Source organism: Schistocerca serialis, chromosome 4 (genome assembly GCF_023864345.2).
Source record: "Schistocerca serialis cubense isolate TAMUIC-IGC-003099 chromosome 4, iqSchSeri2.2, whole genome shotgun sequence".
Classification (NCBI taxonomy): Eukaryota; Metazoa; Arthropoda; class Insecta; order Orthoptera; family Acrididae; genus Schistocerca; species Schistocerca serialis.
This window is the reverse complement of record NC_064641.1, coordinates 395,769,468-395,793,912: the sequence shown is the minus strand read 5'-3', so window position 1 is coordinate 395,793,912 and position 24,445 is coordinate 395,769,468. Positions and strand designations below refer to the sequence as shown.

General features: G+C 38.7%; 1 protein-coding gene across 4 annotated transcripts in view; it reads right to left on the bottom strand.

Moving 5' to 3' along the window:
• Positions 1 to 24,445, bottom strand: part of LOC126474924 (transmembrane 6 superfamily member 1-like) — a 212,423-nt gene that overhangs the window by 8,800 nt on the left and 179,178 nt on the right. For 3 of the 4 annotated variants that reach the window (XM_050102431.1, XM_050102430.1, XM_050102432.1), the window contains exon 6: positions 6,476 to 7,039. The exons of the other annotated variant lie outside the window; for it this stretch is intronic. In XM_050102431.1, the coding sequence (XP_049958388.1) occupies positions 6,671 to 7,039 (369 nt within the window). In that variant the 3' untranslated portion in view covers positions 6,476 to 6,670. Of the gene's footprint in view, positions 1 to 6,475; positions 7,040 to 24,445 lie in introns of those variants that run through there. 4 annotated transcript variants of the gene reach the window in all.

Below are 24,445 nucleotides of genomic sequence, written 5' to 3'. Positions count from 1 at the left end.
GAGTAAGAAGTTTCTTCTGTACACAAAACAGTAAACTTTTTAACCCCGAAAATGAAAGCCAGCACCTCCTTCTCCACCTATGAATAATTACACTGTGCCACTGAAAGTGTCTTCAATGTGTAAGCAAGGGGCTGCTTGGTGCCACCTGGGTTCTGGTGCAACAGGATCAATGCCATGCTGAGACATGTCACAGGACGGGGTTAATGGCTCACCCATCATAAAAGAGGCCAAACAAGGGAGTCAAGCACAAACACTGCTCGCTGGACTGAAAACACTATCGACAGCTCAAGGACCAGATGATTTTGATTCCCTGATTGAGAGACCAACAGACATGCATCACCTAGGGATGAACTTAGCATAATAAGCAGTCTTGATCAGGAAAAGGGCTGGAGCTCCTTCATGTTTGTGAGCAGCAGCAGGCTGATGATGAATTTGACATGCTTGTCCATAGTGGCAAGACCACCTTTGCTAAGCACATGTCCAAAGACTGCACTTTTAGGGGAAAAGATTATATTTTTCAGTTTGCAACAAAGGCCGTGTTGGACAACTACCTGCAGGTTCCACACAAGATTCTCATGCGTGGAGTCCATGACCCAGATGTCAGTGACGTAGTTGATACAACAGGTAATGCCCTGAAGCAGCAACGCCAAATATCGTTGATAAGTTACAGGCACAGACAAAATTACAAGGGGCCCACAATTAAACTGGTAATGCTCACAGTTGGTGCACAGAGAAACTCTGTGAAGCAGCAACCAACAGCAACTGCGTGCGTGCACTGTGCAAATCGATGTGTGAAAAATACTGCCCCCTGACAACTTTGCCAGCTCCTCCAGCCACGGAACTGTGTACGAGGTGCTATCAAAAATTTTTGGGACTGGTGCTGCCATCTGTTGAAAACCTTACCTTTGGACTAATGGTCACCATCACCCTTGAAGTAGTTCCCATCCACACGTATACATCGGTCCCAGCACTTCTGCCACTGGTCAAACTTTTCTGGAAGCCTTTTCTTTGAGGGTGTTTATCACTGCCAGTGATGCTTCTTGAGTCCTCTCTAGAGTGTCGAACCAACAGCCTTTCAATTTGAGTTTAGGTTTTGGGAATAGCGCGAAGTCACAAGGAGCCAAATCTGGCAAGTACGGTGGGTGGGTTACAACCGCCATGTTATTTTTCGCCAAAAAGGTCCTGGTGAGCAAGGACGTGTGACAAGGTGCATTGTTGCGATGCAGCAGCCAGTTCCCTTAACTCCAAAGTTCAGGCCATTGTCACCGCACATTTTCATGGAGCAGTCGCAAAACATCACAGTAGTATGCAGAATTCACAGTTTGGTTGGGTGGGACGAATTCTTTGTGCACAATTCCCCTGGTACCAAAGAAAACGATGATCATACTCTTCACTTTGCTCTTCACCTGTCTTGCTTTTTTGGGTCTTGGAGAGCTCGGACTCTTCCACTGGGACGATTGTTGCTTTGTCTCTGGGTCATAACCATAAATCCAGCTCTCGTCGCTGGTGATAACCTGTGACAAGAAGGTTGGATCATCAGATGCGGTCTGACGAAGGTCCATGCACACTTCAACACGCTGTACCTTCTGATCGGCAATCAAGATCCTTGGCACAAATTTTGCGGCGACACAATGCATGCCCAATTCATCAGTCAACATTTGTTGACGTGTCCCATAACCAATACCCACTTCATCTACAAGGTCCTGAATGGTTCGATGTCGATCGACACAAACCAATTGTTGATGTTTGGCAAAAATGTCTGGCATTGTGTGGCTAACGGGCCTTCCGGTGTGAGCACCATCTTTGACGTCTGTATGGCCAGCCCTGAACCAAGGATGCCAATCAAACACAGGTGTACAGCTCATGCTCTGTACCCCAAACACTTGCTGAATCATTGCAAGGGTCTCTGTAGCACTTTTCCCGAGATTTGCACAGAATTTGATACACACGTGCTGTTCTGTTTGCGGATCCATCATAAAATCGCCACACACCAAACACAGAGTATTACAGAAATTACTGTGGACATGCAACACGTCCTCCCAGCTGAATGCCACTCTGCACACTGACTCATCAGATACACAGCTCTTGCCACCTAGTGGTGCAAAGATCTACTACTCCTACTTTCCAGATGGCAGTACCAGTCCTGAAAATTTTGGATTCCACCTCACATGAGTCTGCGGCACATTGTGTGTTGACTGTCTGTTTAAAATCATCAGAGTTGCATGGTGCTATCTGGCTTCTGAATTACCGCCAGAGGGGTAGCCTACTGACTTGACAGAATAGGAGAAATGATGCCAAGGTTGTGCGAGTGGTGCAAGTTGGCACTTAAGTTGTCATGCATAGCAATGGGAATGGGGAAGGAGGGGGGGCGGGGGACCAAATTTAGGTATTTCTGTCATAATAAGGGAGATGTGTGCCTTTCTGCCTGAACTAAGGTATTCACTAACTCTTGCTTGTATGGCCACAGTCAAGAGTCCAGATCTTGAAAAGGGATGACTGTGAGACTAAATGTACTTTGGCCTCCATCTGGAAGCCAAATGCAGAAAACATATCTAACTCAAAAATATTCTGCATCAACAGAGAATTAACAACTACAGTGAAACTTTGATTTTACATTCTCTAATTTTATGTTTTTCAAATTTCTACACCGTACATTCGTAGCCCTGATGAAAAACCCATAAGATCAATGCTGAAAATTGCACGATTTTACGTTTTTTCCTAGTAAAGTTTACCTCAATTCTAAGTTCTTACTTGATTTCTCTCTTGACTTCATCCCATTTTCTTCTTATTGACACTTGATGTGACTGAAGGAGTTATATGTGGCACAAAAGACAGATGGTTTGCACCATGGGTGCTGGCGGAGTTGAGGGAATATTTTAGGTTGTTGCAGAGGTGAGAGACAAAATGCTGATGTAATCCATAACCAGCATTGCCAGCACAACTTGGAATGTTTAGCTTCACCATGTAATTATGATAGAACTACTGCTAGATTACAGCAGCAATGGAGAAACAAGGCAGTTGACAAGAAGAGTTCTGGACGTGGCCAATACATGACAAAGGGACTCAGCCGCCACCTTTTCTTGTGCCACTTATAACCCAGACTCTTCTTTTTGCATGTATTTCTGACACACTGTATTCAGCAACAATATCAACCATCAACCTCTTACATTCAAACATAGAGTCTTGAAGAATGTGTTCTGTCATAATAAAGGAAACATCAGCCATTTCCGGCTAGTGATCTTTTATTGGCTGGAGAATTGTAAAGTCACCCAACAGCCAGTGCACCCACCACACTAACACATGTAAAATGAGCTTGCCTGCTGGATATGTGAAGAGGGGGAGTGGCCCTTCAATGACTGGGATGCAGGCAGGGGTGAAAGCATATTGTGAAGTCCTGAAAATATACTTTTTGTGCAGATGATGTGCTGTGACATATATGTCACATGGAAGTAGAACAAGGGTTTTGTGATAACACATTTTAAAGACTTTTGTGTTCAAATCTGACACGGTACAGTTGTAACAACTACATAGGCTACTCACATACATACTTTGCAACACACACTGTAGATCATAAAAATTGGCAAAAGTGATAGAAGGCATGAAATGAAACTGTAGTGCCCGAGTTTCTTTCAAATTTACCTTTTCTCAGTATACAGTAATTCACTGAGCTGACTTCTAATAAGCTTGTAACATCAGCTGTGGAAGTAAACTCATTTTTTCACTTTTCTGTTTCTCTCATTGAGCCTAAAATAACACTTTGATCGTGACAAGCATCTGAAGTGTGTCTTGTAAGAAAAGCATTAACCCTTTAACTGCTCTGGACATGTTAATGCACGCGCTTTTGTGCTCTGAAAATGTTTACGTGCACCGCCAGTCCTTCTACCTTGTACTCTGAATGTGTCTACGCATAGACATGTCCAGAGCAGTTACAGGGTTAAACAGTAATGGCAATGGTGACAAAATTTGTCATTAAACAGATGTCCACATTTATCCCTATGGTTTAACCACTTAGCTGCTGTGATATTTTTGATTTAATTCACCACGTTCATCAATCTTTTCTTTTTTTCTGGGTGAAGACAAAGGAAAATTCTCTCAAAAATGCATGTTTTGATGTGTAATTTCTGGTCGTAGTATGTCAGAAAATGACTTGATTATCTTGTACCCAGACATTAAGTTCAATTTTTTAATAAGGTTTTACTTGCTGTTACACACTGATGAAATTCATTACCACAAATTATTGTATAAGCATGGTATTGTACATTTTAATTTCCTTCACCTATACAAATTTTATGCAATGTATTGGAGAGGATTGCGTGTTTTTGCTCATATTTTGAGGTTTTTTTAACATTTCCCTCAGTTTTGCATTTTTTTAAGTCTGGACTGCATGAAACATAAAATAGGAGTTTCACTGTAACAATGTAAGATTCTATTTCAGATTCTGATAACATGCTAAAACAAAGAATTACTGCCTCAATGGAATACACTGTTTACTGTAAGAGTCAACTGACATGGCCATTGCAATTTAGGTCAGCCCACGAGCCTGTACAGGTCTAAATTAATTAGGCTGGCCATTGCTCCTGTATCTACCTGAAACTCTATTGATCACTCATCCATGACCAATATTACCATAGTACACTGGAGCAATGCTTGTAGGATGTCAGGGCGGCCTCCAAATCCAGAGAAAACACTGTGGTCACTGCGGCTGTCCTGCAGTTCACTCACTGTCACAAACCGTTGCCAATTGGTGTACTTTGCAGCACACCCCAAACATGGTATCTTCATTTGGCCAGTCCTGCCTAATATGCACCACATAACAACTGGAGAAGGACTAAAGGCAAGCAATGTTGGATATTACTGTGACAGCATTGCACATGATTCATCAGTGGTGACACCACATGGTGGCTCAGCAAAATGCACAGTTGCTTGGCCAACCCCGTGGCAATGGGTATTGTTTATTATCTGTATCTAACATCACCATTTGCCAATTGCCAGAAAGTAATTCCCTTTTCACTGCCGCCGTAAGTTCATGTGGTTCAGCATTCTGGACAACTTCGGCTGTGGAAATGTTTGATAAGGGCAGTGTCTGAATTAGACTTTTGGGTCAGGTGATAACCAGACAATAATAACCCCTCATTAGTGAGTCCTTGTACAAGGTAGCACATTGGGGACACTCAAATCAACACTTGCATGAAAGATCTTCCAGGCCACTTACGTCTGTCCAGGGCACTAATGGTGTTGTGTAAATTGCAACCATGCCACTACCACGTGTGTTTGATGTCCAAAATACTGCATGAGCAACTGACAGGGTTCCTCAAAGTTAAATTCCCTGTCCTTGGTAGAGCACTTCAAATTTTGTGTGAGCTTGTACAACCATGCATGCTGGATGATAACAAGACATCTGTATCAGCTGGACAGATGATACACCTTAACTGGCAGTACAACAAGAACCAGAGCAGGCACCTGTCACACTTTTCTGAAGACTCATCAGTGGGGAAGAAGGTTTCACTGCAGGCACCAGGTGTGCCACTGGCACAGCATGAGAGCAGAGCAATTATGCACTCTGTTTGAGCAGCTCATGCATCTGTTCCTGTTGTGGCTTTCGCTGCAGCTTCTGGAGGCATAACTGCTCCTACTAGCACTGCAAAAACGCCAGGAACATGGTGGCCACAATTTAACACTATGACGAAGGGGGGGGGGGGGGGGGGGGGGGGGGGGGAAGCACCACATGCGTAAGAACATCCTATGTTGCCACTTTTGTTTCTGTGCACAAGTGTGACAGTGTTGTGAAACTGTAACTGTCAGTATAAATATAACTATACTAGCTAATGGTGGTTTGACTATAAGCTAGGGAGTTGAATCCTGGAAGAGAGATCGAAAACTCAATGTGTGAGTAATTCTACAGAGGAGCAGAGTGTCAGAACACCACATTGGGAAATGCACAGAGATAATTGCAAATGTGACTATTGCAACTACAACTAAGCATGAGGAGACAGTGGGCACGAGACAAGGGACAGGTCCATATTAATTGATGTAGGTGTAAGCACTGACAGGCCTGGTCTATTGCCACTGACAGTTAAACACCTGGGTCCATGGTTCTGCCCATACAATGCCTTGTAGACGATGTCTGTGACAGTTGGCTGCACTACTTTGCCACAAGACTTACACCAGCTCACCTTTGTCCATATCGATGTCTGGTGGTGGGGGTATTAAAATATGTATTTCCACAGCAGCTGCAAATTTGAGGATCTGCTGATGGCGGATCACTTTTTACAAGCAAAACAACAAAGTATAGGTAGATTTCACTGTGATGGGACTGGAGTAGGATGTAATGGGAAGGAGCATCGGACAGGTATCTTGTACTTTTCTGAAGCAAATTTTTCTTTTAATATAGAATCCTGCATAAGAGAAATTCATTTAATTGCTTCTGGTTTGTCTTCTTTCTTTTATTCCATCTGTCTTTTACAAAAAAAGTCTATTTCGTTGTTTTATCGTATATTCTTGCAATCATAGTGTCTGTTGCGTACATAAATGTTTTCTGATGACATAAATTCATTGGCAATCTCAGTATAAATTTTTATTATTGTTTTTAGCTCTTTAGGCATAATTCAAATACTATTTATACTGCAAAGTGAAACAATACATTTTATCATATTTCATTGGACAGGATTCATTAAGCTTTCTTCTTGTTTTCAGTTTCCGTATTAGTGATCTTTTTCATATTGGCATTTTTCTTTTCCTTAATTCCTTTGTCATGCTTCCTTCTTTCAGGCTCTGTACTATGAATGTCATGCTTTCTGCCCTTTTGACCTGATTTTCTGTTTGTAACATTTGAACTACTAAGCTGACTATTGCTCTTCACTGTGTCATGTTTTTTAGTTTCCAGGTAACACAACCATACAGCAATAATTTGTGGTAGAACAGCTGTGAGAATATTTGTTGCCCAAAATAAAGAAAATGCTGTGAGATCCTTAAGGCTTGGCATCTGATGCTCTGTTAATGTTGACGGATGAAGTGACATTCCAATTTGTGCTGCGCCGGCCTGAAATGAAATGCAATGTCTCTTTTCCATGAAAAACACTAATAAAGTAGATACTAATTTACAGAAGTATTTTCAGCAGGGATATAAAGCCCAAATTGCAACATTATCATTTAACCTTTTGACTAGTGTGGATACATTAACAAACTATTCCCCAGGTGCTGACATGTCTGTTTATGCTGTCTGCCCTGCTTCTGAGTGCTATGGACAGTTTCGTATATGGTTACACTAAGGTACCTGTGTTGGGGTCTCCTGTTGATGTTTTCAAATTTTCTTTATACTTCTGGCTGTGCTTCAGAATTGTCACTACAGTAAATAGTGGGCTCTTGATTGTCCTATACTTCACAGTTGCAGTAATTTCAATTTTGCTAGTAAATTGACATGTCACCCACTTGCACATAAGAAGAAAGTTTAGAGATAAAAAAAAATGATCATAAGAATAATTTTTTGGTAGTGAAATGTGCAATGACTTATAAAGTATGATGAATCAACAGTCCTAAACCATATATTTCAGGAATTGTAACACTTGACTCTATTCATCCTTCAACAGATATTGATAATTCTTCTGATTCTGAATCAGCTGGAAGAAATGGCAAGACTCCTGTGACAGGAGAATGCTTTATTGAGAGGAAAACAATTTTCAATCATTTATGCATATCTTTGATGACTTGTCTTCAGTACCTAAGAGTACATAAGTAATGGTCATATTTTAAGAACTGATAAAACATATAGTAGATTCACCAATTAATTTTACTAATACACCAAGGCAAATATGCAACTGTCTCTCTCTCTCTCTCTCTCTCTCTCTCTCTCTCTCTCTCTCTCTCATGGAAAAGGATGGGGGAGGTTTAGAAAAGAGGTAGAGTTTGGAAAACATACCCAAAACCCCAGGACAGGGGAGACTTACTGGATGGGATGAGAAGGAAAGACTTTGACATCTTTGCCATATGGACTGATGGTGAGGCTGACCTGTTAAAATCCCTGGAATTTCTAAATACCTTCTGCCAATTAAATTTCACTTAGTCCTTTTCCGAACCTCATGCCTCTTTCCTGAAGTTAAGCTCATCCTCACCAAAGGCCAGAACACATTTCTGTCCACATTAAACCTACTACTAAACAACACTACCTACAATTTGACAGTTGCCATCCCTTTCTTGTCAAACACTCTCTCCCATACAGCCTTGGCACTTGAGGCAAACATATTTGTTTGGATTCACACTTTTTACAGGAATACACTACCATTCTCACCTCAGCCTTCACTGTACATATTCACCCCACCAACCTAGTTCAAATGCAGATTTCCTGGACCACCACATCGAATCCTGATACTGCCAATCCCTTCAAAAAACAACTTCAGAGCACATCATTTGTCACTCAGTGTTATCCTGGTCTCGAATGAATTAATCAGTTACTTAGATAAGGCCATGACATCCTAAAATAAAACCCTGAAATGAGATCCATTCTGTCTGATTTTGCCCACCATATCTACAATAGCTTTTCATACCTCTCCAATCTTCGCAATATCCTTGTCAGACCCTATGCTCTTTCTTCACCCATCTCCAAATCCTATGGCTCCTACCCCTGTGACTTTCCCCCCAGCAGGACTTGCCCTAGGCACCCTCCAACCACCACCTATACCATCAAAGCCACCTGTGAAATGATGCAAGTCGTATATCAGCTGTAATGTAAACACTGTTTGGCCTTTTACATCAGGATGACTATCACCAAGTTATCAGTTAGAATTATATGGGCATAGGCAGAGGGTTTATAGTGGCAACACACAATATCCTGTTGCAGAGCATGCTCTACAACATGACAGTCATGACCTTGGTGCCTGTTTCACCACATGTGCCGTTTGGATTCTTCCCCCCTAGGCACTAGTTACTCAGAACTCCACAGGTGGGAGCTAGCGATACAACATGTTCTTGGTTGTCACCACCCACCTGGCCTTAATTTAAATTAATTTCTTCTGTCTCAGCATTTCTTCACAGTGACTACTCCTTTCTTCACTCCATTTTAGTTTTCTACATCTTTCATTTTCTGACCTGTCCATTTTTCTCTTTCTCTCTCCCACCACTATTAAATACAATGCACTTAAGTTTTCACTCATATTAACTTGTTCATGATGTTTTAGCATATTACACTGTCTTCCACCTTTAAGCTCTCATGTTTTCATATCTCGTCTGGAACAGTCCCCAACAATCAGTCTTTCCTTCTCATCCCATCCCATAAGTCTCCTCTGACCTGGGGTTCTGGTTGACTTTCCTGAACTCTCCCCTTTTTCTTAAACCTCTCCAGTCCTTTTCCTTCACTGCTCTTCCTTCCCCTTCAACCCTTCTGCCAGAAGAAAGACCCACTGGCTCCGAAAGCTTGCATACCTAAAACCTTTTTTTATATGTGTGTTCTCCTGCTGCCACTTGGTGAGTAGTTTTTTTTATCTATACAATTAAATTATATTGCCAAAATACACTGAGGCACCAAAGAAACTGGTATAGGCATGCGTATTCAAATACAGAGATATGTAAACAGGAAGAATAAGGCACTGTGGTCGGCAACACCTATATGAGACAACAAGTATCTGGTGCAGTTTTTAGGTCAGTTACAGTGCTACAATGGCAGGTTATCAAGATTTAAGTGAGGCTGAATGTGGTATTAGAGTTGTCTCATGAGCGATGGGACACAGTATCTCCGATGTAGTGATGAAGTGGCAATTTTCCCGTACAACCCTTTCACAAGGGTACCATGAATATCAGGAATCTGGTAAAACATCAGACCTCCAACAGCACTGCAGCAAGAAAAAGATCCTGCAGGAACGGGTCCAGTGATGACTGAAGAGAATTGTTCAACATGACAGAAGTGCAACCCTTCCACGAATTGCTGCAGATTTCAATGTCGGGCCATCAGCAAGTGTAAGCAGGTGAGCCATTCAACGAAACATCATCGATATGGGCTTTCAGAGCTGAAGGACCACTCATGTACCCTTGATGACTGCATGACACAAAGCTTTACACCTGGTCTGTGCCCATCAACACTGACATTGGACTGTTGATTACTGGAAACATGTTGCCTGGTCAGACAAGTCTTGTTTCAAATTGTATCGAGTGGATGGACGTGTACGGGTTTGGAGACAACCTCATGAACCCCTGGACCCTGCATGTGAGCAAAATAGTGAAGGCTCTGTAATGGTTTGTGGCATGCGCAGTTGGAATGATATGGGACTCCTGATGTGTCTATGTATGTAAGCATCTGTCTGACCACCTACATTCATTCATGTCCATTGTGCATTCCGATGGACTGGGGCAATTCCAGAAGGACATGCAACACCCCATACGTCCAGAATTGCTACAGAGTGGCTCCAGGAACATTCTTTTGAGTTTAAACACTTGTGCTGGTCGCCAAACTCCCTAGACATGAACATTATTGAGCCTATCTGGGATGCCTTGCAATGTGCTATTCAGAAGAGATCTCCACCCCCTCGTACTCTTACAGATTTATGGACAGCCCTGCAGGATTCATGGTGTCAATTCCCTCCAGCTCTACTTCAGACATTTAGTCAAGTGCATGCCACGTCATGTTGTGGCACTTCTGCGTGGCCAAAGGGGCCTTAAAAAATATTACACAGGTGTACCAGTTTCTTTGACTCTCCTGTGTATACACACTAGATATGGACTATTATATAAGAACATTGAAGAATACTGACAACCAGAAGGACTACAAAGAAATATTTTTAAATTATACCAAATCTGTCAAAATTATAATCTAAAAATATATAAGAAAGAGAAAAGTAATGACATTCCAAGGAAAACAACAGAAGTGATCAAAAAATATTGATAGAAAACAAAATAATTGAGCAAGTAAAGTCATATTCACTACCTGGGCTGTGACATATCTTTTGATTATTACGAGGAAATAAAGAATAAGAAAGCAAAATTTCAAGGTGTCTGTGGAACAGTAAAAAGAACACTATATGCTGAAAATCAATAAAAGACTTGCTGTTCCATTGTTACTTAAACATCTGATGCTTGATAGCAACCAATCTAGATGTAAATCGAATTGTGACATCAGGAATGAAATTCCTCAGATCAGTTAAACTTATATAGTAGAACATAGATTGGAAAAATAAGAAATTAGAAAAGAGCTTAAAATACTTGCAGTAATAAATAAATAAATAAACGCACATAAGCAGAAATGGAAGGAACATGTAGACAGAATGCAACAAGGCAGTTGTCCTAAGAAAGCTTTGCATTATATACCCAAGGGGTTAGAGAAATGATGGGACTAAGAAACTGACACTGAAACAGGTTCCTTGAACCTAATACATGAATGTGGATAAAGATAAAGATGATGATTTCTTGTAACACTGGTTCACGGCTTCCATAAAGTTTTTAAATGACATGTTCACTTTCAGCTATGACTGTTTTTATTTCACTTTTACTTTTTCAATATTTGTGCCATTTTTGAGCAGTTACAAAGGCATAATACAACATACTGTGACAAACATGAGATTAACAGTATGTATAACCAATTTTTGCAGTTTGTTAACATACACATCTGACAATATTTGATGTTATATCGTGCCATAAACAAAGGTTAAAAATAATGTTCCTGTAGGACTGTATTACTCTTGATGATAATAGCCATAGGTTATTATTAATGACATTGGTAGGTTTGTTAATAACTTAGCAGTGAAAAACACTACTCACTGAAAAGAAGCAGCACACATGCGCTGGACCCCCCTCCCACCGTACACACAAAACTATGTAGCTGCACTGTCAGTAGTTCTAATCGGTGAGTGGTGATCTTTGTGCCTATATTACTTATATTCTACCAGAACTTTACTACCATATGTATGAGGAGCAGAAATAACTCTTTAAGATGTAAAATGTTTGTGCATCAAAGGGTAATTAGTCAGCAGTACATTATTGATCATGATACTCCATTTTATCTCCAGTAGTCTAGAGTGGATTTTGTACATCTCAACAGGAGTTTATTTATATGAAAGTATGTACTTATCGTACACTAGTTTGAATGTCTCAAACAGGCTAGGCAATTTTTATTTCTAAGGTCCATTTGTTCACTGATTGTATATTTTGCTCGCTGTTGGAAGGTGGTATAAATCTCAATATCTTCTGGAGTCTCCATTACTCTTCCCCTTATTCACCCTAAGCAGTAACTTCAAAGATTCCTCAATGCTGCTGATGTTAAGAGATTGTAGTTTTGCAGGTGTGCACTAAATACAGATTTACAATTCTCACTTACATTTGTGTGCTCGCTGAATCTGATGCTGGTGGTGGCAGGGGGAGGGGGGAGAGGGGAAAATGTTATCACTACCTATCCAATGACTTTGTATTTCTCTTTTTCAGAAAAGTTTTTCTTTCTAGTGCTTGTCTGTAATTTATAACCTGTTTACTTCCGCCATAATCATTTATTTTACTGTCCACATAGCAAAACTTGTCTACCACTTTTAGTGTCTCATTTATTAATCCAAAACCTTCAGCTTCACTTGATGTAACTCAACTTCACTCTATTTCCTTTGTTTTATTTTTGTTGCTGTTCCTCCATTAACCTCTTTTCAAGATGCTGTCCATACCAATCAATTGATCTTCCATATATTTTTCCCAACTCTAACAGAATTCCAGTGTCATTGTCAAGACTTGAAGTATTTATTTCTTCTTTCCGAACTTTTAATCCTTTTTTAAATTTCTCTTTCCAGGAAAGACACATTGTCTGCCCTCCTAGCTTCCATTCTGCTGTCCATTCCATATGTCCCTAATTAGCACATTTACTGCTTGCTCTCAGTAGAGACCCAATAAATTGCACAATAGACTACAGCCCTGTCTCATTCCGTTCTCCATTACTACCTCTCAGATTTTCATTTTGGCAAGGTCATTCAATGTACTAACCACCAATCTTGTTCTTGGTTGGCCATTCATTCTGGTGGAATGCAATCTTCCTTTCATTAATTGAACCCACAGATATCCTTATCTCTGGTTACATTAAATGATATTGAAAGAATAATCAAGTCATTTAAAAATACAATGTCTGTTGGTGTGAACAATATTTCTAGTAATATTGAAATATTGTTGTAAATATATATAAGTCCAGTCTTATGTAATGTGTTCAATGCATCTTTTCAAGAAGGAATTGTTCCCGATAGATTAAAACTAGCTGTAGTGATACCCCTCTTTAAAAATGGTGACAAAAACAGTGTCACTAACTATCGCCCATTTTCTCTTCTAACTATCCTTTCAAAAATTGTTGAAAAACTTGTGCACATATTGATTGTCAGCCATCTCAACTTCCACAATATCTTCAACAATAGCCAATATGGGTTTCATTTCATGCTGATTTTGGTACACAACAAGCAATATTTTCCTTTAATAATGAAGTTTTGGAAGCCATTAACAAAAAATGTTTCCAGGTGGAATTTTTGTGATCTCTCAAAAGCCTTCAGTAGGATTGTTTATTGTTGTCTGGAAATTGTCTTAAATGATTAATTATGTCATTTTATGTTCCTAACATGCTTTTTTTCCTCTTGAATTTAAGTTTTCTTTTATAAAAATGGAAATGAGATTCAAATAATTTCAAATGGCTGCTAAAACACTCCTTTCAAGTCATGTAATGCCTTAACATTACTGATTAGCTCGCTGCTCCTACTATCATAATGCAAGTTCACAATGATGTCTTGTTTAGGAACTTACGTTTCAGAAAACAGGTTACAAATGGTATGTCGTACCATACTGTACAAATACGTCTACAAAAACTCATGAAAAGTTGTTTTTGAGTGTTCCAGAGAATGAGAAGATGCATAAAATGTGGTTGCACTGTAACGGAAAATTTCCAGCATGTGGACACACAAGTTCACTAACTTAATTAAAAGTGTTTTGCACCCTCAAGTTAACATCAACTTATTTTCGAGATATGTTCTCCCATTGCCATAATGAAGGATAGCATCATTCAGTGAAATTAAATAGCTAATGAAAATTGTCATTTTACATAACTACATCATAATTATTCAGTAGCTCAGTTGTTAGCGTGGTAAACCTTTGAATTTTATACATCGATGTCCATAGATCGCTGATTCAAATCTAACCAAAACAAAAAACATTTTAACTTATGTGTAAAACAGTTCAACATTCTTCTTACATGGAAACCAAATCATAATTGCAAAACTTCACCACACCAATCAGAAATAGAATAGTATTGTGTTTTCCTCGCTGTTTACATGCACTTACATTTGTGATCACTATTCACACACGTCACATTCAAAAAGATGTTTTCTAGTTCATGTAGCCACACACTTCTTACTTTATTAGAAATAGTGTTTTTATCTTCATACTGTCTAGTTAGGATCCTTATTTTTTTAAAGTTTTGCTGTTTCATCATCTTACATGAAGATGAAGTAAGTCTGCTTCAGATACTAAAGTTAGTTTTCACTAACAAACATAGCAGCCCTTACATTTGTGTCACCTGCATGTTGTACAAAATTTATATCTCTCCATATAGTCTAATCATCCTACTGCGGACATGTGGTGATATCTTCACTACTAGCAATGCTTTCCAAACAAGTGAATTGTTTGTTCACAAAGTAAATGCATTTATCCTCTGATGTCCATTTCTCAGACTAACGATGGTGAGCACCCACCAGGAGTAAGTGAAACTAAAGTGATAAGTTACAAAGTTAGAAGGAAATCAGTGACTTCCAGTCAATAGTACTGAACTAAAGGAGTAAATTACTGCAGGAGTAAATTTTCATTTACTTCCAAAGTAAATCTACTAACTTCATTACTGGTGGAGAGCACCATTGAAGAGTACACTACTACATTAGTGACTTAAGGAGGAAATAAGGGCAAAATTTACTCCTGGGCAGTAGTAGGAGTAAAGTAAGAGAGTAAGGTGTAAATTTTAAGTTCTGTGTTTTAAGTATCAAATTCTATGGATTATCTGGACAATGAAGAATATATGGAGATACAGGAAGAGGTGAACATCCCAAAAATGAGGGTTGTAATGGAGAGAAGAGACCCATTTTTGATGTATAGCGACAGTGATTTCAAAGAGGGGTTTGGGTTTTGTAATGAATCTTTTGAGTTGATGCTTGGTGTAGTGGAGCCATTACTGCAGCATAATTTTGACAGGAACCATGCCTTGTCTCCCAGGCTGCAACTTCTTTGTGGACTGTGAATTTTTCACACAGGTACTTATCAAATCATAGCAGTGGATCTTATTCATATCCATCGTACTACTGCTGGAAGAGCTTTTAACAGGGTGATAAATAGTTTAATTGCCTTAAAGCCACTGTATGTGTCCTTACCACAGAGCCAATAAAATATATCAAAGAAAAAAAGGGAATTCTATCAAACTGGTGGATTCCCAAATGTCACAGGGGCCACAGGTTGTGTACATATAGCCATACTTTGTCCTTATGGAGCACAAGCAGAGCTATACAGAAATTGCAAGAGTTTCTTTTCTATCAATGCACAAATCATCTGTGACGGCAATATGAAGATTTTGAATGTGGTAAGCAATTGACCGCATTTAGGACAATAGTAGAGTTTCTGCAGATTTTGAAACTGGACAATGTGATGGGTTGCTTGTCACAGATAATGGATATGCTTTCTTGAATCATCTTATGACGCTGATGTTCTGAGCCCACACAGGAGTCGAACGGCGCTACAATAGACCCCATATTGCTACCTGATGTGTAATAGAGCAAGCATTTGCTGTTTGGAAGAAACGTTTCCAAATTCTCACTAAAACAATGTGATTTAAACCAAACAAGTGTGGGAATTGTAAATAATAGATTTCAGCTATCAGTCATCCTTTTTAAAATTTATTGGCAGATCTAGATTTCAGCTAGAAACTAGCCATTCTCAATGCACTATCATTTTTGATAAATGCCCGTAATGCCTGTTGGTCAGGCTTCATCCACAGTTCATTGAACTTATTCATAATTTCCATTTTAAGGGTATGCTCTTCTTCCATGATTTCTCTTTGTCTTTTTATTAATAACATTTTTGCATTGTATTCCTTTCCTATTAAATGCAGTTTTAAGGAATGAAGCTCATCTGTTTTTTTCAACAACTCTCAGTTCTTCACTACAACTGCATGTTCTCTCCCTCTTTTTCTGGGCGTTCTCTCCCTCTCTTTCTGGGTGCATATTCTGACAAGCTTCTACCAGAGAATGCAGGCCGAGGTTCATGACTATGGGATAAAGTTCCACCATCAGCAGTTTCATTGCTACCTTCAGAGCAGTTATCATCATCGAAGTTGCTTGAAAGTATCACATTACCTTCAGATGTGTCATTGTCGTTAACTCCGGCTATCCCCTCAAAAACTTGCGGCATCATATCAACAACCATCTGGCTTATATTGTCTATCTTCATCTCACCTACTCCACTACTAGTTTGAAATTGTTCTCAATTACATTTAGCTTTCATTTTCTTTGCTTCCACTTTCATGTCCTTCCAAATTACTTTAAGCTGCTCTTGTGATTTTTGTCTAAGAGCTTCTGCATTGTATTTGACATGTATTTCTTTCCCAAGCATCCTTTTCAGCCTGTTAACATTGTGCTTTTTAGATTCAATAGTAGTTATGTATTTTTTCATTATTCCAGCAAACTGCTCTTTCTCATTTTCTGGTATGTTTTTTGAACATTTCTGGGCTGCCTCCATGTTGCTGGTAGCTCGTATCTCAAACTGGCACTTAAATTAATACATGTCACCAACCACAATGGGCATTGGTAGCTATAGATGGCAGAGTTAACAACAGATTCATCCATTAATAGCATGTTTCTTCTTCATAAGACACAGAACTTATCATTAATTAGTACAACAGCATTTAGGTTTTCCAATTTTAATAATTCAATTTAATAATCCTTTCTAGATTCTAAAATTATAGTGATGAACATAAATTATGCAAAAGGTGATGCAGTAATGCCTGCCAACAATCAGTATTTTCCGAGATGGAATATAATGGACATGCCAGCAGTGTGCAGAAATGGCTTACTTCTTTAATAAAAAGGCATTACTACTTTAGTTACAACTAAAGAAGTAAATAGAAATTGAGCTCTCCAACAGTTACTAAAAGAGAATATTATTACAGAAGTTACTGTAACAATCAGTTCTTACTAACACTTTTTTCGTATTTCAAAAATATGTGACCCGTGTGACCTCTATCACTGTAGTAGAATGCATCATCTATTGTGCCACAGAATGCCTGACGGATGCACTACCTCTGGTAAGTACTTCCTACACAGGAAAGCAGCACCTAGTTTTACCAAGAATAATTTTGTTGTGCTTTGCATCGTAATTCATGACCGATAGTTGACAATCTAGTTACAACAAATGAACCCATTTGCAATAGTTCTACAATTCCTTAGTTTTGAGTGAGTTTAATAATGTTCCAGGGACCAGGGAAGAGAATGTCCACCTTTGCACATATCACTGTTCTAAATGGGTGGAGCATAAATGAATCAACTTTTGCAAGGCTTTCTATACAAGCGTTCACAAAATTCCTTTCTACTGTTAGTTAAAAGCTATAATTGCACTTTCCATCACTAAATAACTAAACTGTTTACAGTAGAAGTATGTAAAAACCTCATAATTTAAGCTAATGCTTCTATAACACAATTACAGTTTCATCTATATTCTGGGGGAAACATCCTCTTGGGAAAAAAAATCACTGAAAAAAGCCATCAGAATAATGCATGGTGTCCATCATAGACACTCTTACAGGAATTTGTTTCAAAAGAGGGGGATCCTTACCACCTCCTCACAGTACATTTTTTTCATTTTTGGCTTTTGTAAAAACTTTTCTCTGCACAAAGACAACAGTGAATATCATGACTACAACACAAGAAACAAAAAGAATCTACACATTGAATTGAAGTGTCTAAATCTGGTGCAAAAAAGAGCTTATTACTCCAGCATTAAGCTGTTTAATAGACTGCCACCACATATCAAATGTCTGCATAAACAATTATCAGAATTCAAACAAATCCTGAAAGAGTACCTAACAGAGAAATCTTTTTATAGAGTCAATGAATTTATGAGAGAAAATGAATACCTTCACTAAATTTATGGTTGTTTTACAAATACTTTTAATTGCACTATAATAGATATATAATAATTTGGTTTTCTGTGTTCATGTATGTATTTATTGTATTATTTAGCATACTTTTGCATCATCTGTATATTACAGATCCTAAGTGTTATGCAACATTATGTTAGTTGGATATAAGTTGTTTCCATGGTATTTTACCTACATTGTATCTTTTATTGTATTCATGTAAATTAGCCTATATCTGATCCTGCCTCAGTGTACCAAACTATGTTGACTGGATACATGTTCCTTATTTAACACCTTATTTACATTGTATCTTTAATAGTATTTATATAAGTAATGTCTGAAATATATACAATTTGACACATTTCACATCCTTGCATTTTACTCGGTAACTGGATCTGTGGAACATGAAATAAATAAAAATATAAATATATATTATGTTTAGTATTCCGCCATCTGCCATCGTATCCATATGTCCCTAACCACCACATATACTGCTTACTCTATATACAGATTCAATAAACAACACAATACACTACAATCCTGTCTCACTCCAGTCTCTATTATTGCTTCTCCTATATGTCTTTTGACTCTTAGAGCTGTAGTCCAATTTCTGTACAATCTGTTGAAACATGTCTTACCTGCAATTCCATGTTTTCACTTGGTAGTTCATCATTGGACAGCCATTGTATTCCTGAAATTTATTAACAGTGTGCATCTCTGTGTTCTGACAAATTTTGTTTCCAGTTTCTCCACAATATTTTGATATGTGACCAAGCCATTTTCTTCAGGTGCTGTGGGTTTTGGTGTTATGTGTGTCTGCAGTCTGGACTCCAACCAGACTGTGGGTTTTGTCAGTCTCAGGCCACTATTTATAGCCAAGTTCAATTCCTGATGTCTATTATACCCTTTGATACTCTTTTGTTGTAATCTAGTAACTTGACTTACAAAACCCAGAGCCTTGTCAGGTAACTGATTATTTTCAGCCAGGTGACTGTCTGGACTTGTGATTCTTGTGTGATGTGGGTTTCGGACTCTGTTTCTGAACACTAAAGGTGGACTTTGTCTCAGTTTTACCTGTGAGGGACTGTGACGATTTTTACCACAAATAAGCACTTAGAATATAGAATTGTGTGTCAGTTTGACTCTAATTGGGAGCAAGTCAGTCTGTGGTTTAATTTCCTTCAATAATTAGTAGTGAACATAGTTAACATTTTCCTGCGATTTTTCAATTTATTAAATTTTAACATTTTAAAGACAATAAGCTTTTATTAATGAAAATTGAAACACTGTAATTGCAGGTCATCATTCACATAATTTGCACCTGAATAATGCCTAGTGATTAACTGTCTTACTGGTTAATAGTACCAGGAGCAATTTTATTTCATTATTTCGATTAATAATGTGCATGGGAAAAGGAAGCGGAGTTTTTCATCCTCAATGAAGACAACGAGAACCATTGTATTTAATTCACAGTCCAACAATTTTTTTCCTCATACCTCTCCATATGTCTGTAACTAGCACATTATATCTTTTCCTTGTATGAGTTACTTTAGTTCATGGTTATATCTTACTCTCTGCTTCTCTCACAGGCCCATAGATTAGAGTCTATGTCTGCTTCTGCAATTTTTTTTCAATTTAAAATTTGGTTTGTTAATCTCTGTATTACTGCTAAATAATTTAAGTCAAATCTTCTGGTGTCTACAGGTCTCTTCCACGCAAACAATATTCTTTCATGATTCTTACACCAAGTGTTAGCAATAGATTACATTGTACTGGATGCAAAATTCAAGTCAGAAAGCTTCCCCTTTTCTGTATATCCATCTTTTTAGCGATTGTTGTGGGACTTGGCTGTTTGATATAGGATGTCAAATTAAACACCTTTCAGCCATCAATTTTCAACCTTATTTTAATAGACAACCAGACACAGCATTTTACTACGCCATCTCCAGGCCCCTGACCAACGTGTAGGAATAATCAATCGCAACCAAGGTAGATTATTCCTACACATTGGCCAGGGGCCTGAAGATGGTGTAGTAAAATGCTGAAACTGGTTGCCTAATACAATAAGGTTGAAAATTGACGACTGAAAGGTGTTTAATTTGGATTTCCTTTTTATGCCTTTCCCTAAGTCCATGTTCTCCTATTGTTTTTAATTCTCTTCCTTTTGCTACTATGAAATATCAGTATCATACAACAATTAAATTTTCATCCTTTTGAATGTACTTAATAATTTAATTTATCTCATTATACACATTTTTTCAATCGCTTCACTATCTGTCAAGCTAGGAGGCCTACCTACTTCTACGGTGGCTTTATGGTCTCTCTTGCCTGTAATGTTACATTCAAGATGCTGTTCATCATAATTTATCCACATTCCTACTTTGTTGTTCATTATTAGACCCATTACTATATCAGTGCCTTACAGAAATACAACAATGTAGGAAAAGATAGATTGCTACTTACTGTAAAGAAGACTCATCAAGTTGCAGACAGGCATGATTACAAGACACTCACATGCAGCTTTCAGCCACAGCACACAAAGGTTTCACCACTGTTGTTATATCCTGACCAAATTGCGACCTAATTGTCCTTCATCATTTGATTTTTGCCTTACAGAAATCCAGTTCTTCCTGCCACCACACTTCACTAATTCCCACTGTCCCACTTCAGCCTACTTACATGATTAATAACTCCATGCTCCAACTCATGGGATATAGAATTTACTTTTTCCTGATGACAGTATCTTCCTGAGTGAGCCTGGCTCTGAAGTCTGCATGGGAGACTATTTAACTAACAGAATATTTTGCCATCAAGGATACCATCATCATGAAATCAGATAGTAGAACTGAATGTCCTAGATACATTGCCTGATCAATGATGTCTAATAAATGATTGCCCGATAAAGGGAAGCACCGATAAGGAGAGGAGGAAACAAAATGAAATTTCACAGGTTGAGAGTACATGTAATGTTATTTCAGTGATTACAGATATGAGCCCACTTAGTATGATGTTGCACTCCCCCCTGGCTTGGATGAATGCACTGATTTAGTTTGCAAAGGTGTCACAAAATGAATGTATCTCCTTCATGTCCTGGTCTGGATACCGACACTGAATCAGAGTCTGTCTCACATATGTTCCATTAGGGACAAATGTGGAGATTTTTGCAGACGTGGGAGTAACTCAACATCACACAGACGGTTCATGACCACATGTGCCATGTGTGGATGAGCATTATCTTGTCGCATGACAGATAATACAAATAGACTCAGGATATGTGCAACATACCATAGTGCCATCAGTGTTCCCTCAGTCAATATCAGCCAACCACCTGAAGTCATACCCCATGGGTTTCCACACCATCACCCCAGGAGTAATACTGTTGGCTTCTCCAAAACATTGGAAGAATGAGACCTCTCCCCATGTCGCCATCACACTCACCAACAAAGATCATTTGGCATAGTGCAGAACCACAATTTATTGTTGAACACAATTAGACATCATTGATCAGCATTCTATGCTCTGGTCACAGCACCACTCCAAAAGCAGCCACTTGTGTTGTGGTGTTAATGGTAGCCTATGTATGGAATAGTAATTCCCCAATCAAGCAGAAGCTAGTCTCCAACCAAGGTGCAGGGTGACACAGAGCATTGCAGAGAGTCCATTACTTGTTCTTGGATGGCAGGCACAGATGTGAATTAGTTACATTGTACTTAGCACACAATATGATGATCCTCCCTTGTGGCAGTCAGAATAGGTTGATCAGAACCTTGATGATGAAAAGGGACAGGTATACACTCGTGCACACACACACATATCCCTTTTTCCCCTGAAGGTAAGTCTTTCCGTTCCCGGGATTGGAATGACTCCTTACCCTCTCCCTTCAAGCCCACATCCTTTCGTCTTTCCCTCTCCTTCCCTCTTTCCTCATGAAGCAACCGTGGGTTGCGAAAGCTTGAAATTTGTGTGTGTGTTTGTGTTTGTTTTTGTCTCTATCAACATACCAATCCTTTCGTTTGGTAAGTTACAACACCTTTGTTTTTAGATATATTTTTCCCGTGTGGAATGTTTCCCTCTATTTTTATACAAAGATGATGTGACTTACCAAACGAAAGCACTGGCAGGTTGATAGACACACAAACATACACACAAACTTCAAGCTTTTGCAACCAACGGTTGCTTCATCAGGAAAAAGGGAAGGAGAGGGAAAGACGAAAGGATGTGGGTTTTAAGGGAGAGGGTAAGGAGTCATTTCAGTCCCGGGAGCAGAAAGACTTACCTTAGGGGGAAAAAGGACAGGTATACACTCGCGCGCGCACGCACACACACACACACATACACACACACACACACACACACACACACACACACACACACACACACACACACATCCATCTGTACATACACAGACACAAGCAGACATTTGTAAAGGCAAATGAGGGAGGGGAGAAATACACAAAAATACAAAAAAAGTACAAAACAGACAAGAAATGGGGTGGGGGGTAAATCAACAAGCAGATAGTGAGCACTGATGGTGAAATAAGAAAAATCTACTGAAAAGATAAATGTTAGGAGGACAACAGATGAAGAAGAAATGATATTTCAGAAGAAAAAGGAGGTAGAATGTATACTACTGCCAGCATCAATACAGCATTTAAAAACTATATTTGTATCAAGCAAAAAATCGAATGGAGAAACCTGTTAAATTTAGGAGGAGACAAAATGCTAGTCATAACTTACCTTCAGAAGGCAAAAAACCTTGTAGTACTAGTGACAAGTACACATAAGGTAGAAAACAGTACTACTAAATTTCAAACTCAATGTTCCTTACTATTTTCATCTTTAAGGATAGCACACTTAAATAAAATAAAAAAAAAAAAAAAAGTGGAGGGAATTGTCCAAACTGGATGGAAATCAGTAGATATGATGTACACAAACAGATGAACAAGTGATTACACTTTCAGAAAAATTGGATGATTTATTCAAGAGAAAGAGCTTCACTTCTGGCCCTAGTGCAAGCAGTTATTCAGCTTGGCATTGATTGATGGAGTCTTCGGATGTCCTCCTGGGAGATATTGTGCCAAATTCTGTCCAATTGATGTTTTAAATCATCAAAATTCCTAGATGATTGGAGTGCATGTCCATAATGCCCCAAAAATTCTCAGTTGGGGAGAGATACAGCAACCTTATTGGCCAAGTCCTGATTTGGCAAGAAAGAAGACAAGCAGTAGAAACCCACAGCCTGTGTGGGTGGGCACCATCTTGCTGAAATGTAAGCCTAGGATGGCTTGCCATTAAGAGCAACAAAACGGTGCATAGAATATCATCAACATACCACTGTGCTGTAAGGGTGCTGCAAATGACAACCAAAGGGTTCCTGCTATGAAAAGAAATGGCACCCCTGACCATCAATTCTGGTTGTAGGCCATATAGTGGTCCCACCACTGTCCCAGGAATCTCCAGACAAGTATTCAGCCTGGAATTTCGCTGACTGGTGTAAAATTGTCTTCAGTGATGAGACCCACTTTGAACTGAGCACTGGCAACCAACGAAATTTTATCTGGAGATGCCCCAGATGGCTGGTGATACCAACCAGACTATTGCCATCCATATGGCCTGACAACCAGGAGTGCCATTTCGTTTCATAGCAGGACCCCTTTGTTTGTCACCCATGGCACCCTTACATCACAGCAGTATGATGACAATATTTTATGCCCTGTTTTGTTGCCCTTCATGCCCTCCATTCTGGGATTACATGTTGAAATAAAACAATCCCTTGTCTTACATTCCTTTTTTAATAACCCAATGAAATACTGTCCAAAGAGGCAATTCATTGAAAGTTTTAGAATTCCAATTGTATCTAATAAGTGATTTCATGTAATACATTAAATTTCATAAAATTAATTATTTCATTTGTTTACTTGTATGACATGTTTGTCCAATATATGTTCGCAATATTTGGCATTCACTAATGAATCCATAATTAAGAAAAATCAGGTTAGCATTGTTGTTTTTCAGTATTTTATATAACATGATGTATATTTTACATAAAAATCTTTTATATTGCATACATCAGTTTCGGCTTAAAATATGCAAGGTTTTGTGGATAGTTACTCATAATAATGTTAAACTTTTAATTGTTAATTTTATAAATTTGGACTGTAGTTTTGTTGTCTTCTTTGTTAAAAATGTTCAGTTGGAGACAGTTTTGAGACACAACCACTGTTTCGCACGTCTGCGCAATAATCTAATTGTTGGAATACAGTATTGTGACTATGTAGCCTGTTATGTGGAGTGGGTTCCCACTAAGAAGAACTGGTGCAGCTTGTCATAAATAAACCACTA